Source organism: Anarrhichthys ocellatus, unplaced genomic scaffold (assembly GCF_004355925.1).
Source record: "Anarrhichthys ocellatus isolate YVR2014 unplaced genomic scaffold, GSC_Weel_1.0 scaffold16, whole genome shotgun sequence".
NCBI lineage: Eukaryota > Metazoa > Chordata > Actinopteri > Perciformes > Anarhichadidae > Anarrhichthys > Anarrhichthys ocellatus.
This window is the reverse complement of record NW_022280046.1, coordinates 5,499,176-5,513,624: the sequence shown is the minus strand read 5'-3', so window position 1 is coordinate 5,513,624 and position 14,449 is coordinate 5,499,176. Positions and strand designations below refer to the sequence as shown.

The 14,449-nt window shown below is 46.5% G+C and overlaps 1 protein-coding gene across 1 annotated transcript in view; it reads right to left on the bottom strand.

Annotated features, from left to right (window-relative positions):
* Nucleotides 1–12,819, bottom strand: part of tprn (taperin) — a 23,280-nt gene extending 10,461 nt beyond the window's left edge. Inside the window, exon 1 of the mRNA XM_031855622.1 lies at nt 10,468–12,819. Coding sequence (XP_031711482.1) covers nt 10,468–12,654 — 2,187 coding nt within the window. The 5' untranslated portion in view covers nt 12,655–12,819. The remainder of the gene's footprint in view (nt 1–10,467) is intronic.
* Between the last annotated feature and the right edge of the window lie 1,630 nt (nt 12,820–14,449).

The window sequence follows — 14,449 nt, the reverse complement described above, 5'->3', positions numbered from 1 at the left end:
CACACACACACACACACACACACACACACACACACACACACACACACCGGCAGTGCTGATGGGGTTGGCCTCCAAAGCCGCTTGGTTGCAGTGGAGCTGCGACACAATAGTGCAAGCTAACAACGGAGGGTGTAGCAGCAGCAGCATGTGAGCGTCTATGTTTACTCGATGTGCGTCTCACTGGGCGTGCATCTCATCAAAAAGCGTTTCCACATCTATCTCAGTGGAGCCAGGTGGCACCGGGCGTGGTTGTGGACGGCCGTGTCGGTATTGGTTGTGCACCTGCTCATTGAATGCATCTGGTGAATGCAACAACCCGAGTATTTCAAAACATTTCTGCCACATGACGGGTGCCTAACGCTGCACGTTAAAGTCCTTTAAAAAGGACTAATGTTGTGTACCTGTTCGGAGGAGACCGGCCAGGTGATTAGAGCTAATCTCCAGCCTGGTAGATAATATTAGAACGGCACCACAATGAACCGGCTGAGGAGTTTAACTGCAGTTGCACAACAGAGGGATAATAAAGCCGACAAGGACTCAAACAAAGCATGCGGCGCACCTCTCCACTGTGCTGGTAAATTGGGATAACTAGTGTGAACCAGAGGGCCTTGTTTTGGAGAGACAAAGTGGTGGCTGCAGCATTAATGATCAGATGGAGAACATATTCTCCTCCTTTTTACAAACAAATGTTTTTATCGTGACCTACATTTAAGACATGAATAGAAACTCTTCCACCAAACAACTTCTTACAGCCGCGCCAGTAAAACAAGAGTAAAAGAATATTCAGACTCGTTGGGTTGCACGTGACTGTTTGCTTTGTCAGTATCAGTTTCACCTCTGCGTGTTCAGAGAGACACGAGACGTGTTTAGCCTAGCTTAGCATAGCTCGAGCAGCTTCGTCAGAGATGCCTTGCAGAAGTATTTCAGGCAAGTAGATAGAAAACACTGCCGCTAACAGTTGTGACATTACAGATGAATGACATTCAATCACACAGGACTTCAAAAGGGTTATATAATAAAGTCAAAGACTTTTGGTCAGTTGTGGTTGTTGGTATGAAGAAAGAGATGCAGGAGTGATCCGTTGACTAGGCTACATGTTACTACTGACAAACCAACACAGTGAATAACTATCTTCATCCATTAAATCGCTCCAAGTCATCCAAAACAAAACAATAAGTCCAGGTCTTGAGATATTCATACCTAGTTTTAATAGTAACAGTCTTTACAAGGAGTATTTCTTCGACAATATTAACGGTTAATAAGAAATAAAAGATTCAAATGATTTAATTAACCTGAAAAGCATAGTAGTGTAAAAAAAAAAAAAAAAAAAAAAAAAGAAATCACACACGCTTTGTCAGCCCTGAGTAATGTCTGCAGGTATACCATTCATCCCCAACGACCTTCACCAATAAGGTTAAGCTGCCTGTAGGTAAGCTGAAAGGGCAAAAAAACAAACAAGCAAAACAAACCACCAAGAACTCGCTGCACTTCCTGCCGCTGGGTTGTTGAGCTAAATGCTCAGAATACATAGCTATAACTGACGGCTCTCTTCTCTCTTCTGGTCTATGGTGGCAGAACAGTAAGAGAACGATCGTCAGAGATATTTGAATAACAAAATCAACCTGAAACCCAAACTATTTTCATCCAGACAAACATGGACCGAGAGGAGAGAGGTGGTGGCGTAGGAAAAAAATAAGTTCACCACACAGGTCAGAACACAACAACACATCACCACAACTAGGCTTTACTTGTGTGATGCTGCAACAGCAACTTACAGCACCGTATAATGTGCCATTAACGGTCATGATTACTCCTCTGTGCCCCGACACTACAAGAACACAAGCCTCTCCTGCTGTATGTAATAGGAACGAAGCCCTTCCAGGCCGAAACGGAGCCCTGATTGGTTTGAAATCATTAGCAACTGTTGGTGTAACCCAGCGCTCACACTTTCAAGCACATTCTTTACAGTAATTATGAGCAATTTACTGAAAAGGCACCAACAGCTGCCAATGAGACACACCCTGGCAGCAGATTGCCTTCAATAAACTAACAACAGAAACGGCAAACAAAATAACTTATGCAGAGATTGAATCCTGCATTGTCCCGCTCCAACCCAAATATCAGACCTTCAGGTTGTCGGTGACCCAAAACATGTCAGTGAAAGGTCAGTGCACACCTACTGGAAAAAAACCCACCCTATAGCCGTGATCCAGGCAGTGGATTCAGGTCACAAACGTACACGCTCTTGTGTAGGTGCCGTCAGACTCCCCATCGTGCATTAGGTTAAATCGGCTCAGTGTTTACGTGGACGTGCTCCAAGTGCTACAACCGTCGACGATCGCCACACTGATCGTCGACTGTGGGAGCTCGTTCTCGAGTGTAGGTGGCTGGTGGCAGCAAGCGGCGCAAAATGTGAAAAATCTGTGTTTACTCTGCCATGTCTCAAGTCACTGCTGTAATAGTATGCCCTTTGTGGGGAGTTTTAGGTCTCCCTGTGCTACCAGGGCTGGATTATCAGACTGACAAGAAATGGATGGGAGAGGAGACACATTTCCCAAAAACCTTGTTTGTGTCAGCGAGACCCCAAACAGACCTGTGGAGCCGTCCAAACAATATTGTGTCCCATCTAAGAACGTTGTGCTGTTAAGAATGCCATGTCTGCACACGTTGCATATGTAACGTGATACCAGCAGGGTGGAGATCGAAACCCATCAGCCGTCCACACACTGTCATTGTGGGAGCCTTAAGGGCGTTAAATACAGAAAAGATAACTTCTGGGCTGTGGAATGAAAGTGTCAGGACAAAGGACAGGATGGGATCCCACGCTGGATCAGGATCAAGGATATTCTCTGGGGTCTATATGATCTATGTTGGATCAGAACCTCATTGTTAATATAATGGTTTGTCTATCACTCACAACACTTTGTAACCTTCAGGAAGTGAAGAGGAGCCAATGGGTGTGTCTACCATTGCTCCTTAGATGAACTGGTGGTGAACTCCAGTCAATTGGATTTCAGGCGGTGATAAGGCTTTCTTTTTCGGGAACTTTGGGTCAGAGATGAGTCATCAATGATCGACACGGTTTCACGGCAGCACATGGTAAAGATGTCACACACCAAATAAGGTGCAGGGTAATGTGCACATCCAGGACAAAAGCAGCAGGAAGTCCAAATGTTGCGACAATAAAGATTTTTTGGGGGCGCTTTTGCAATGTTCTGTATGCAAACTACTTCTCCGCTTCCTTTGAATGACGTAAACAACATATTTTCTAAGAGTTTGGTATAAATAGTGTAAACTGTACCATCATGGCCTTGCTAACAGCTCAAGATGGCAAAGTCGATAAGGCGGATCCATTTCTTTGGCCGGGTATATTTTTTGTTTAGTACGAATTAGCAGATGGTGAACATTACCTGATAAATATCAGCAAGCATGTTGGCATGCTAGCATTAACATTGAGCTTAGTTAGCACTGGTTGGAAGAGCCACATGGCTGTAGAGTAGTTTTGTTGTTATGGGTAAAAAGAAAGAAGCATATATATATATATATATATATATATTAATTAGAGGAGGTTTCACTGTGACGCTGCTCTGCGTCCACTCAAAACGCTCCTCGTGGCAACTGCGTATATCTACCAATTACAAAATCTACGACATCAGCACTGATGTAACGGCGCGCACGTGTGTGTGTGTGTGTGTGTGTGTGAGAAGCAGAGTGTATGTCCTTATCCTGGAATCCTAATGATAGGATAGAATGGCCGCGACTCGTGTTACCCCGGCGACAGGCGCCATGGATATGTGACAAAGGGAAACGGGAGAGTGGAAGTAGAGGCAGACGGTCAGAGAGAGAGAGAGAGAGAGATAGAGAGACGACAGACAGCTTTTGATCATGTAAACAGGACAACAAATCATTAAGGAACATCAATGATTCACACCAACACGCCGCACATCTCAGGCCTGGCACGAGGACCTGTTCACCATGAAAACAGTCAGGTCCTGTAGATATCACACAGCCTCCGTGGATTTGAATAACATTTACATTACGCACAAAAAGCACCACATACGGTCCAAGATTTCAGGCAGAGCTTTGCATTTGAGATCGAGAACAGGAGAACTGGATGTACTCTTCAGTCATCAAGGCTTTACCAAAGATGTTTACCTTTCAGCTATCAAGACAGCCAAACTAATTGATCCAGTGAAGGTGCATGTCACAGCCGATGGTGGAGAAAGAAGCGCTACAGCTATGAAAAGTCGGTGTTTTCTACCTGCCTCTGTCACTCGCCCACTCTGCTTCTTTTTATAAACTTTCAAAAAGCCCCTTCTGTTAACGTCCTCCGCTTTTAGTCTCTTCATCTTCTTACTCATGCACTCTAACAGACACACACACACGTGGACAAACACACTGAATTAAACATGACTGCGATAGTGGGGCTTTGCTGGCTGAATTCTAATTACACTGACTTTGCCGGCTCGCATGGGCCTGAGGCCTGTGTGGGAAACCTGCAAGTGTGTATAGGTACGGGCCAGAAATTAGGCACGGTGGAGCATCTGTGAGTCTCTATGTGTGTGTGTGTGTGTGTGTCTCTATGTGTGTGACTCTGTGTGTGTGTGTGTCCACATCCTGCAGCCACAGCGCCCTCGGAAGAAACGAGCTTGTCAAACGGAAACCATATTTGCACCACCAGTGACATTAGTCATAAAAAGAGAACTAGTGCCTCTCTCCAAATAAAAATGAAAGCATCTTTACCTTCAAACCATCATCAGAAGATCCTCCGCCTGTTAACGCAGTTCAGTTTCTTATAAGAAGAACGGTACACGTGGAGAAACTGCAACAGTTTAAGACTTAAAAAACTGAATTTAAAGCTGCCCTAATTGATGTATATTCATTACCTACGGATCAATTAACTGTCTGTAATGTGAAAGGGGTTGCTTGTAGAAGAGAATGATCACCCTACACACCACACTGCTCCTCCACACTTTGCACTGGTGGCTGCTTGAATCCAGTTCAAGACACTGGTCCTTGTTTATCATGCTGTGAACGGCTCAGGTCCATCCTACACCCCAGCCTGTCCACTACTCTTTGCTACTGCCAATCGCTGCTCCCGCACTACGAGGAGGGACCAGCAACCACTCTACTAAGTCACAGCTGTACGAACTGATGGACTTGCATGATTGTTGCAGTTTTGGTTGAATTCACTTATTGTAAGTCGCTTTGGATAAAAGCATCAGCTTAATGAATATAATGTAATCAGCTCTCAGTATCAGGAATCAGTCTCTTAGTCTCTCGCCAACTTTATTTTCAGTCGCAACAGCTCTGATAAATCCACTCTAAATGACATAGCCAGCACCAGATGTCAGACAGACAAGGTTAGCTGATGAACATAGTGGAGAGACACGTACTTTTCTCTGGAGCTGCTGGAAACCAAAACAAAGTTAAAAAGGACGTTGAAACATTGACTTACATTCATCAGAAAGCCAGAAACACAACTGCAAAAGGAATGCTAACACTGGATGAGTAAATTAGGTATTTAGTGTTAAGTTACGGACACAGTTACTCTTTAAAAATGCACTGTCCCAAGGCTTTTCTCTTGGTTTCTAAACAGTGAATTTTAACTTCAACACACTCCTAATCTGAAGGACTTCTCCTGTCGCTAGAGCGCAGCCTCAATAAAGAAAAAAAAACAAAACATGCATGAGCAGGGTCAGCAGGCTTTTATTTTGAAATGATTTCTTCTTTTTAAAGCTAGTGGGTGTGGCGGTAGGTTTTCAGGAAGTATAAGGGAGGAGAGATAGGGAATGTCTACTGGGTGGTAAATAATTAAACACAATGGACTTTCACACCTGTAGCCCTGGCGCACAATGTAAATGTAGGAGTTTGCCCTTTCATTGGCCTTCCTGTGTTACAGGGAGCTTTTAAGCATTTAGCTTTGGGTATTTTTAGCATGCATGTATGCCATTTAACCACAATGAAAAACAGATGAAGATTATGTCCTTCACATGCATGCACAGCAGAGGAATGTACTCAATGCTGCAAAAGCAGGACTTTGATATGACGAGTGTAACTTTCTCATAAAGCAGCTGTTCACACTACCTTGTAACTTCATTGTTGCGTCATGGCATCAATACATACTGTCAATATGTACTTAGTACTATAGCTACAGAGCGCTGCAGGAATGAGTCGGTAAACTCGGAAATGGGTCAGCATTTTTTTTGCACTTTCGAGATTTTGACTTTTTTGTTCTACGATACGGAAATACGCCAGTAAATCCTCCTCTCGTGAATTTTGAAGCTGTTACGTGTCTTAAAAAAGGCAACTGTCAACAGAGAACAGAAATTTACAAATGTTACATTATAGTTAAAGAAGACCACACAGAATAGCCTAAATGTGAGTGATTTGGTTAAAGAGATCCAGAGATTTTACTGTTTTCCCCACTTTCCCTGAGTCAGAAACTAATAAATGCATTTGGACAATCCTTTGAGATTCAGTGTTGTCTGGCATCCGGGATTTGAGCGAAACTAAGCAGAGTAATCGTGCTATTGTTGCTTTCACACCTGACAAACCAACAGGAGTAAACGTGAAGTCACATGAATTGTCAGGTAACTCAGTGATTGGAGCGCTTGGGTGACTGTCATTGTGCATCATCAGTGCCACAATAATTGAACTCCGGTGACTGTCTTAATTGCATTCAATACATCTTCTCTGATGTCATAAAGGGCTCAAAAGCCAAAAAAGGGAAAAGTGCAACTGGACTCACTTTCTGATGTATCAGGGAACATGCCTGCACCCACCTGCTGAAGCGCATATGCATTACCAAAGGATATTTTATGATCATAAACAACGTTTACTCAGCACTTAGGACAGTGGATCCCTACCACGCACTCCCACAGCCCTATCGCATGGCTTCAAGCAGGCTACACATTCGATAGATGGGGCGGCCTTAATGGAATCCTTTAATAGCATTTGACTGTGAGAAAACAACAGATTGACACACAATCCTCTTCACCAAACCTAACCATTAGCATTCAGTGGAATCGTACCGTGATGGAATCATCCATTGAGATATCCTGACATGCAATCACGTCGTCTAAATTGATAATAACGAGCACATACTAACTCAAAGTCCTCACAAAATCTGATCAAACTCAGTTAAATCAAACTACTGTCTAAATCTGATTGTGTGCATGTATGTTAACATAGTCAGTTGAAACCGTTTTGTTTATTTTGCACTGAAGCTCTTAATAATAAAATGAGAAAATACTCCGTGCTTCTCATTTGTCACGTATTAAATGGCTTTACCATGTGTTTATTTCATATAGACTGTTTAACCCCAGAAGAACTATTGTGATATATATTGTTATCGATATATGAAATGACCTATATTGTGATAGAAGATTTTGACCATATCGCCCAGCCCTAAGTTTAAACAATTAGTCATCCGAGTGGTTCGTCTGTGTGAACACACAGAAACTACGAACACTGGAAAAAAGGCGGGTGAGCTCCTAAAATCCCTTCCCCTCTCTGTCTCTCTCTTTCTCTCTCTCTCTCTGGTTGATGTGCTGACAAACACATGGGTCCGCCTCCCTTTTCCCATAATAACCGGTCAGAGGGAGCAGAGACTTCAAAAACAAACCACTCCACCCCCTCCCGTGTCTTGTTGCCAGCTCAATCTCTCCTTGATGGAGTGGTGTCTTCCACCGCAAGGAAATTAAAAAAAGAATACTGCTCCAGTCAGGACAGTCACTCCAATCAAACTGCGGGAGAAAAGCGAGTCAATCCTGGTCTGCGTATTTCACCAGAAAGCCAGAGTCGATTTTATGCAAATGGGGGAGTGTTGCGGTACAAGAAGCTGCACTTGACCTACATAGCGCTTCCACAATTCCTTCCCCAATAGAGAGGAGGAGATCACAGGAAGCTGGAAGCCAGGGGGACAAACCTTATTAACCACCAGCGCACAGGAATAAAGCAGTGCACTATGGGTAGAGGGGGGAACAACACAAAGCAGAGTGGTGCTTGTGGAGCGATAGAGACGCGAGTATATGAGACTGTGCTGGATGTGGTCCAGCGTTCAGCACCCACATGCAGCAAAAGGGTGCGATGGATGGGGGTGAAATGTTTTTGGAAAATCTAGAGGAAGAGTTGATGATCTGGTTTGATTCTTAAGTACTGATGTGCATAATGGAACATTCTTTTTTAGCCAAGTTGCTCGTAAAAAATAAAAAATAAATAAAAGGTTTTGGGTTTGCTGGAAAAAAGAACCTGATCCCAGACCGGAGCGCTGAGCCGAGGACATTCTCGGAGGCTGCTCTCACACAGAAGCGGCGCTGGACAAAAATTCCGCAGAAATTATACAGGCCGGGCCGAGCCTCGATGCTTTTGTAATTGGCTGCGCAGCCCTGCCCAGAAAAGAAAAGAAGGAAGAAAGAAAGACAAAATCTGACCGAGAAGAGTGGACGGACAACAAAAGGAGAAAGTGTTTGGCTCTGTGAGCGACAAGGACAAAAGACCGGATGAGCTCATGTCTCATGGTCACTGGTATAGTCTGCATGCATGTCATGTGCACGCAATGAAAACACATGCATCAGGACTGTGTTTTTAATTCTAGCTACGGTCCCAGAGCTTCTATTGATGCCAAAAATGCAGAATTACAAAGAAACTGTGGAGGAACTCATCTATAAATTCGCATTTAAAGTAATGGTGCAGCAATAAAAACTATGGCGTTCTGGGTTTGAGTGTCTACTGACTGCTGAGGCCGGGCATCGTTTGAAAAGTTTCCATACAATATGCCAATATGACAGCTGATGAGAGTTTCAGTCCCGATACCAAAGCTTTACTGATACCTTACTTTGAGAAATATAAAACAGGCTTTAGTAGTTAGATTTACGAGGAGAGCAGAGGATTACAGCAGAACAGGTGAAGGAAACAAGACCGCGGGGCCAACATGGCTGAGACACCGGCCTAGATTGAAGGGCTGCCAAAAGGCTCCAAACATTCTGCATCAGAGGTGGTGTGTTGCTTTGTAAAGCACAAAGGGAAGGGCTGTGATGTAACTGAATGCATTAAACGTTTCCTCTTCCGAGGACAGAGTACAGTAGGCTGAGAGGAAGGGTGAGGGCTGACATGCGCCTGTATTAGGCGGGACTTAAACCTAGGATGCTGTGGCTCCACACCCCCAGTGCCTGAACCACCGCAATGATCCTAATAATGTGTTACCTTAGAGGTCAAGATTCAAGACGCAGACGGGACGAGATCTTTGGAGCAACACAGCGACCGCCACGCTGAAAATAATGTTCGTCCCTCGAGCCGATCCGCAGCAGAATCTGAAAGCAGCCTGCAGCAACTCCTTTAATTAATTAGAAATACTCTGATATCTAATTAATCCCTAATACACATGAAACGGGAGCAATTTGCAGCAAGAACCTTCGCCAGGCAATCTGATTATGATCGCCCAAAAAACACAAACTCTGTTATCATTTAATTATGATTGAGAGGCAGGCCTGGGAATAGCTCAGCTTCAAGCAAAAACACAGATGAATTCAACCGTTAAAAAAGAACCAATAAGTGTGTCCCTCAGAGACTGGGACAGGTCAGAGACCGCCGCGAATCCTGAGGACTGAATACACCCTTGATGAGAAGGTGCAGTCAATAGGCTTGGAGGGCCACCTAACCCAATAATGCGCTCTGTGACAAATAACATGCCTTGTGGGGCGGCGAGGCCCAGGAGAAAGAGCGCCGTGTGTCGCTCTGAGTGGCTGTGTAAACACACGCTTTTTAATCCATTTAGGCGTCAGGGCCCTGAGAGCAGGTCAAGTGATGGGACGTGGAGATTCAGAGTGGCAGACACACTCACGAAAACAACTGGGAGGGATTTAAACATGAGGTGGAAATGATGCTTGAAAAACAAAACAGCACAGGTGAGCGGAGTGCACTGGCTTGGATCAAGAACAATAAAAAGAAGCACATGCACTGAGATAAAAAAAGACACCAAACGGAGATAACACAAACTGAGCTTTTTCCCTGTGTGACGCTTGACTACTAAATTTAGATCAGAGAAAACTTTCATGATCTACCCGGGAAGATTTGGCACACGTTGTGCGTCCGATTGCGAGGATACAATAATATTCCTGCTGCGAGCTGCAGCGTTTATTTTCATTGAGGAACAATGATGGAGCTATTAGGGGGGGGGGCCGCAAATAACGGTTATCATCACCACTGGTGAATTCGTCTTCTGTGTTTTTGATTAACAGTCTTTTAAATGAAAATATTACAAAAGTGATGTCTTCACATGACTTGTTTTTGTCTGCTAGGCCTTTTTGCTTGATAAGTGACTTCCATCAGCTGATAAGCAAAGTGATTTGACTAATCACTCAATCAACTAATCTTTTCAGCAGCACTCTGCGTGTGTCCCCCCTCATGCTCGGAGTGTGAAACATTTTTAAAAAGCCACTGATTGGTTCAGTGTTTTGCTCTCACCTTCTTGCCCATGGAGCCCGTCTTGGTGAGGCAGGACTTCTCCAGGGACAGGTACCCGCCGACGACCTCAATCTCCTCCGCAGCGGGGTAGCGTTTCTTCAGCAGGGAGCCCAGCTGAGCGTAGGGGGCCTGTGGGGGCGTGGACCCCGGTGGGGCCTCACTGGAGGCTTCCTGCTGCTGGGGCTCAGATGAGCTCGACTGGCCCTCGGGCTCCACCCGACGTTTAGGGACCACGGTGAAGGTGTTCTTTCTCCTCTGCATGGGGCTGGGAGCAGGGGCGCGCTGCTGGGGCTCCACTTCAATGTCGTCTATGTTTGTTACCGGCAGCTGATCCACGGGGGGTTGTTCTGGAGCCGGGGACGGGGCAGAGGGGACGGGGGACAGGGCTGGAGAGTCCGAGGGGACCGGAGAGAAGGAGGGTGAAGACGGGACAGCCGGAGAAGAGGGGGGTGAAGACAGGTCAGGTGGAGAGTAGGGAGCTGGGGTAAGAGAGGGAGATGGAGACCGAGGTTCTGAGGTCAGAGGAGGCGCAGGACTTGTGGCAACAGGAGATGGTTCAGGCTTTGATACCCTCACCGACCTCTTGACCTCCTTCTCCTCTAACAGTTTCTCCTCATTCCTCTTCGAGGGCGTCAAGGTGGGCATGGGGGTGTGGGTGGTTGGCACTCCTGGCGTGGGCACCTCTGCCACTCTGTGGGAAGGGGACGACTTGACGGGGCTGGACGGTACTGGGCTGCCTGTTGCAGATGAGGCAGCAGGACGGCATTTGGGAATCACTGTGAAGGAGTTACGGGACTGCAGGCGCAGGTTCGCGAGGGCCCGTGCCTGTGTGTCCCCGTCAGGTATTCGGGTGAGGTCTGGCTTTATAGAGGGACGGATCTCAAAGTCAGATGAGGAGCGGGACACCTTGAACGACATGGGACTGGTGGGGGACTCGGCACGTACTCCGCGGGTCTCTGGGGAGCATGGCACCTTGGGTGTGGGTGGCCCCACAGAGCCCTCCCAGTCTCTCTCTCTGAAGAGCTTGGTTTGCCCCCTGTCTGGCTCATCCCCGGGGCTGACAGCCGTACCTTGGCCTTCACTCTCCTCAAACCACTGACGGTAGGAAGACACGGGCTGAGGGGGGCTGCCAAGCTCGGAGACAGCAGGCTGTGGCTTTGGTTTGGAAGACGAAGGACTCGGGAAGACAGGCGACGATGGCTGGCTGCTGCCCGGGCTTCTGACAGATGGGCCTGGTCTGGCCTTTGGCACCAGATCTGGCTGTGGCTTGGCCCAGAGTCGTGGCCTGCTGCTGGCACTACAGTCCAGGTCCAGCAGGTTCTCCGTGCTGCGGGACTTCTTCTGCAGCTTCCCATAGTTGCTGTCAAACTTCTGCAGCATCCGGCTAACCCTGCCTTGACCCTCACCTGTCTCATATGATGGGGCCTCATGATCAGGGCGGCCCAAGGTGCTCAAGTTCTCCTCGCTCTTGCTTATCGTGGTGTCATAAATGACCACTTCCTTGGCTCTTATCTCAGTAACAGCACTCCCTCTCCGGTCCAGGAGGTCGTTCAGAGAGCTGTAACTACTGACGCCGTTTTGCTGCCATTTCGATCCGCTTTTTATCCCTCCAGCTTCCGGAAAGTAATCCGGGTCCGACTCAATTATGATAATGTTCTCGGCGCGGATAGTCCGTATACCGGGTACGCTGCCATACAGCTCCAGGATGTGCTGGACCGGACGAGTGGCGTTGTCTCGGTCCTGTCGCCTCCTCCGCTCCTTCTCCAGCTTGATGAAGGGGTTCTCCTCCAGCGGGCCCAGACTTTCCTGCAGCACCAGGTTCTCACGTCTGTCGTCCTCCCTCGGTGTCGTCCTCTCCGCGTCCGTCGGCCGCGGCTCTTTGTTGTTCGCGAAGTGTTGACTGGCGGTGGTGATGGTGTAGCTTCGCCCGGACCCGCAACTCGGTCCGCTGTCTCTTTTGGGTCCGCCGCTACCGCTGCTACTGCTGCCGTTCACATTTCCCGTCTGCTCGCCGTTAAGCCGCTGCGAGCCCGCGCCGGTGGGGCTTGTCTCCGCGGCACCGGCTCCTCCAGACCCGCCGCCCTTCGCCTTCCTCCTCTCCAAGATCTCTAGCTTCCAGGCCGGCATCCTCGGGCTCTCTTGCCCGGGCTCTTGGCGGAGGACGCGTAGCTCCCCTCCGCCAGACATTGCGGAGGTTTGTTTGGAGGGGATGAAGAGGAGAGAGGCCGGCTCTGAGGCGCTATGCCGCGGTCTGGTGCGGCTGTAAAACCTGATTCCGGCTCTGACTGTACCTGCAGCACCGATCACCTCACACTCATCCCTACCGTCTGTTTTTTTCCTCTCTCCTCTCGCTCTGCTTTCTCACCCTCTGACTCCACACAGCCCCTGAACGCGGCCCCGCCCATCCGCAGCAGCACGGGCGGCTTCGGCAGTCCCATCCGCTTCTTGATTGGTCGTTAGATTCTAAGACACGCCCCTCGCTTTCTGTGGAACGCCACACATTGACGCAAACCACTCCCGTTTCTATTGTTGACTGGGCAAGGAAGGCCTGTCAATCAAAAGTGTTGCGTTCAGGTTCAACCCGCCCCTCTCTTTTTTGTGCACTATATTTAATACCATCAGTGGATGTATCTTTTATTGGGTAATTGAATATAGATTTGTCGTCAATATTGTTTGTGCTGCTACAGTTACGATTTAATTACAATCCTAACGGATGAGACTTGCAAGTTCATCTAGCACATTAGAAATGTACTAAATATTAGTATGATTGCTAAAATCCCGTAAAAACTTGATTAGTCTATTGTATCTTTAGGTCGCGTCCTGAAGATTGACTTATTTGTGCTTCGTTTTATTTTACTTTACTACATATGGTTTCCCAATAATGTTCTGAATTCATTGGTTTTAGTGGTCTTTGTATAATTTTACCTTTTAAAACCACCCACAGTGTTTTTGTTCGGGTGTGATAAGTAGGAGATATCCAGTACCCGGTGGAGGCTGACGACTGTTCATTCAGCATTTTACCGGTGATGCCACCTGTCGATAATCCGGCTGCAGTAAACACATGAGCTGAGAAGTGGCCTGGTGCACATTGAATCGGCACTAAGAGGGCTATTCTTGGGCACTACAAGCGATTACTGTACCTCATCAAACATTTATCACCGAGCCATAATTAAGAAACAGCATGGCTAAAGAGCGCACGGGAGGAAAATAATCAAATGCATGAAATAAATACGTCAGTATGTGCCTGTGTCTGCTCGTCAAAGTCGGTAGAAAGCAGCTGAGGATGTTTCTGAAAATCGAGAGGTGACGTCGAAAGAAGATGTTTTCATTAAACACACAAATACACTTTTATTTTGATTAATTCTGATATTCATTGGGGCTAATATTTTTTTTAATGACAGTGTTAATCTGTAATATTACATGGGAGAGACATACAAGGACACTGATCTGAGACATAATCTATCACATAACATGTCAATATATGCAACAATAATGCTGCTTATGTTTGACAGAACCCGAATCATATAGGATATGCAGTGTGATGCATCTTATTGAAGTCTGTAAACTGATTTTCACTCCGTGCTGAATTTACTGTAAAATACAAGCAGGAAACATGTTTTGGAGACGAACGTGTAAAAAGATGTACAGTCTGGTCCTTTTCGTTGTGGTATACTCGCTCATTTAAAAGGCCAGTAGCGCCTCCTTGTGGCCAAAGAGACGAAGGCCCAGTAACAGACTAAATGTCTCCACCAGACTAAAAAACTTTCAGTTTAGGTTATCAATTGAAGACACCAGAGATATTACTGTTCTCCATGAGATGCTCAGTTACAATATAGCTTCCCACCACCTGGTGGCGGTAATGCGTCAGTCAGTTGTTAAATCATTTAATGAATCATAAACATGATTTAACCACTAGAGCGCAGCAGTGTTAAATAATTTAATGAATCATAAACATTACACGATTTAACCACTAGAGGGCAGC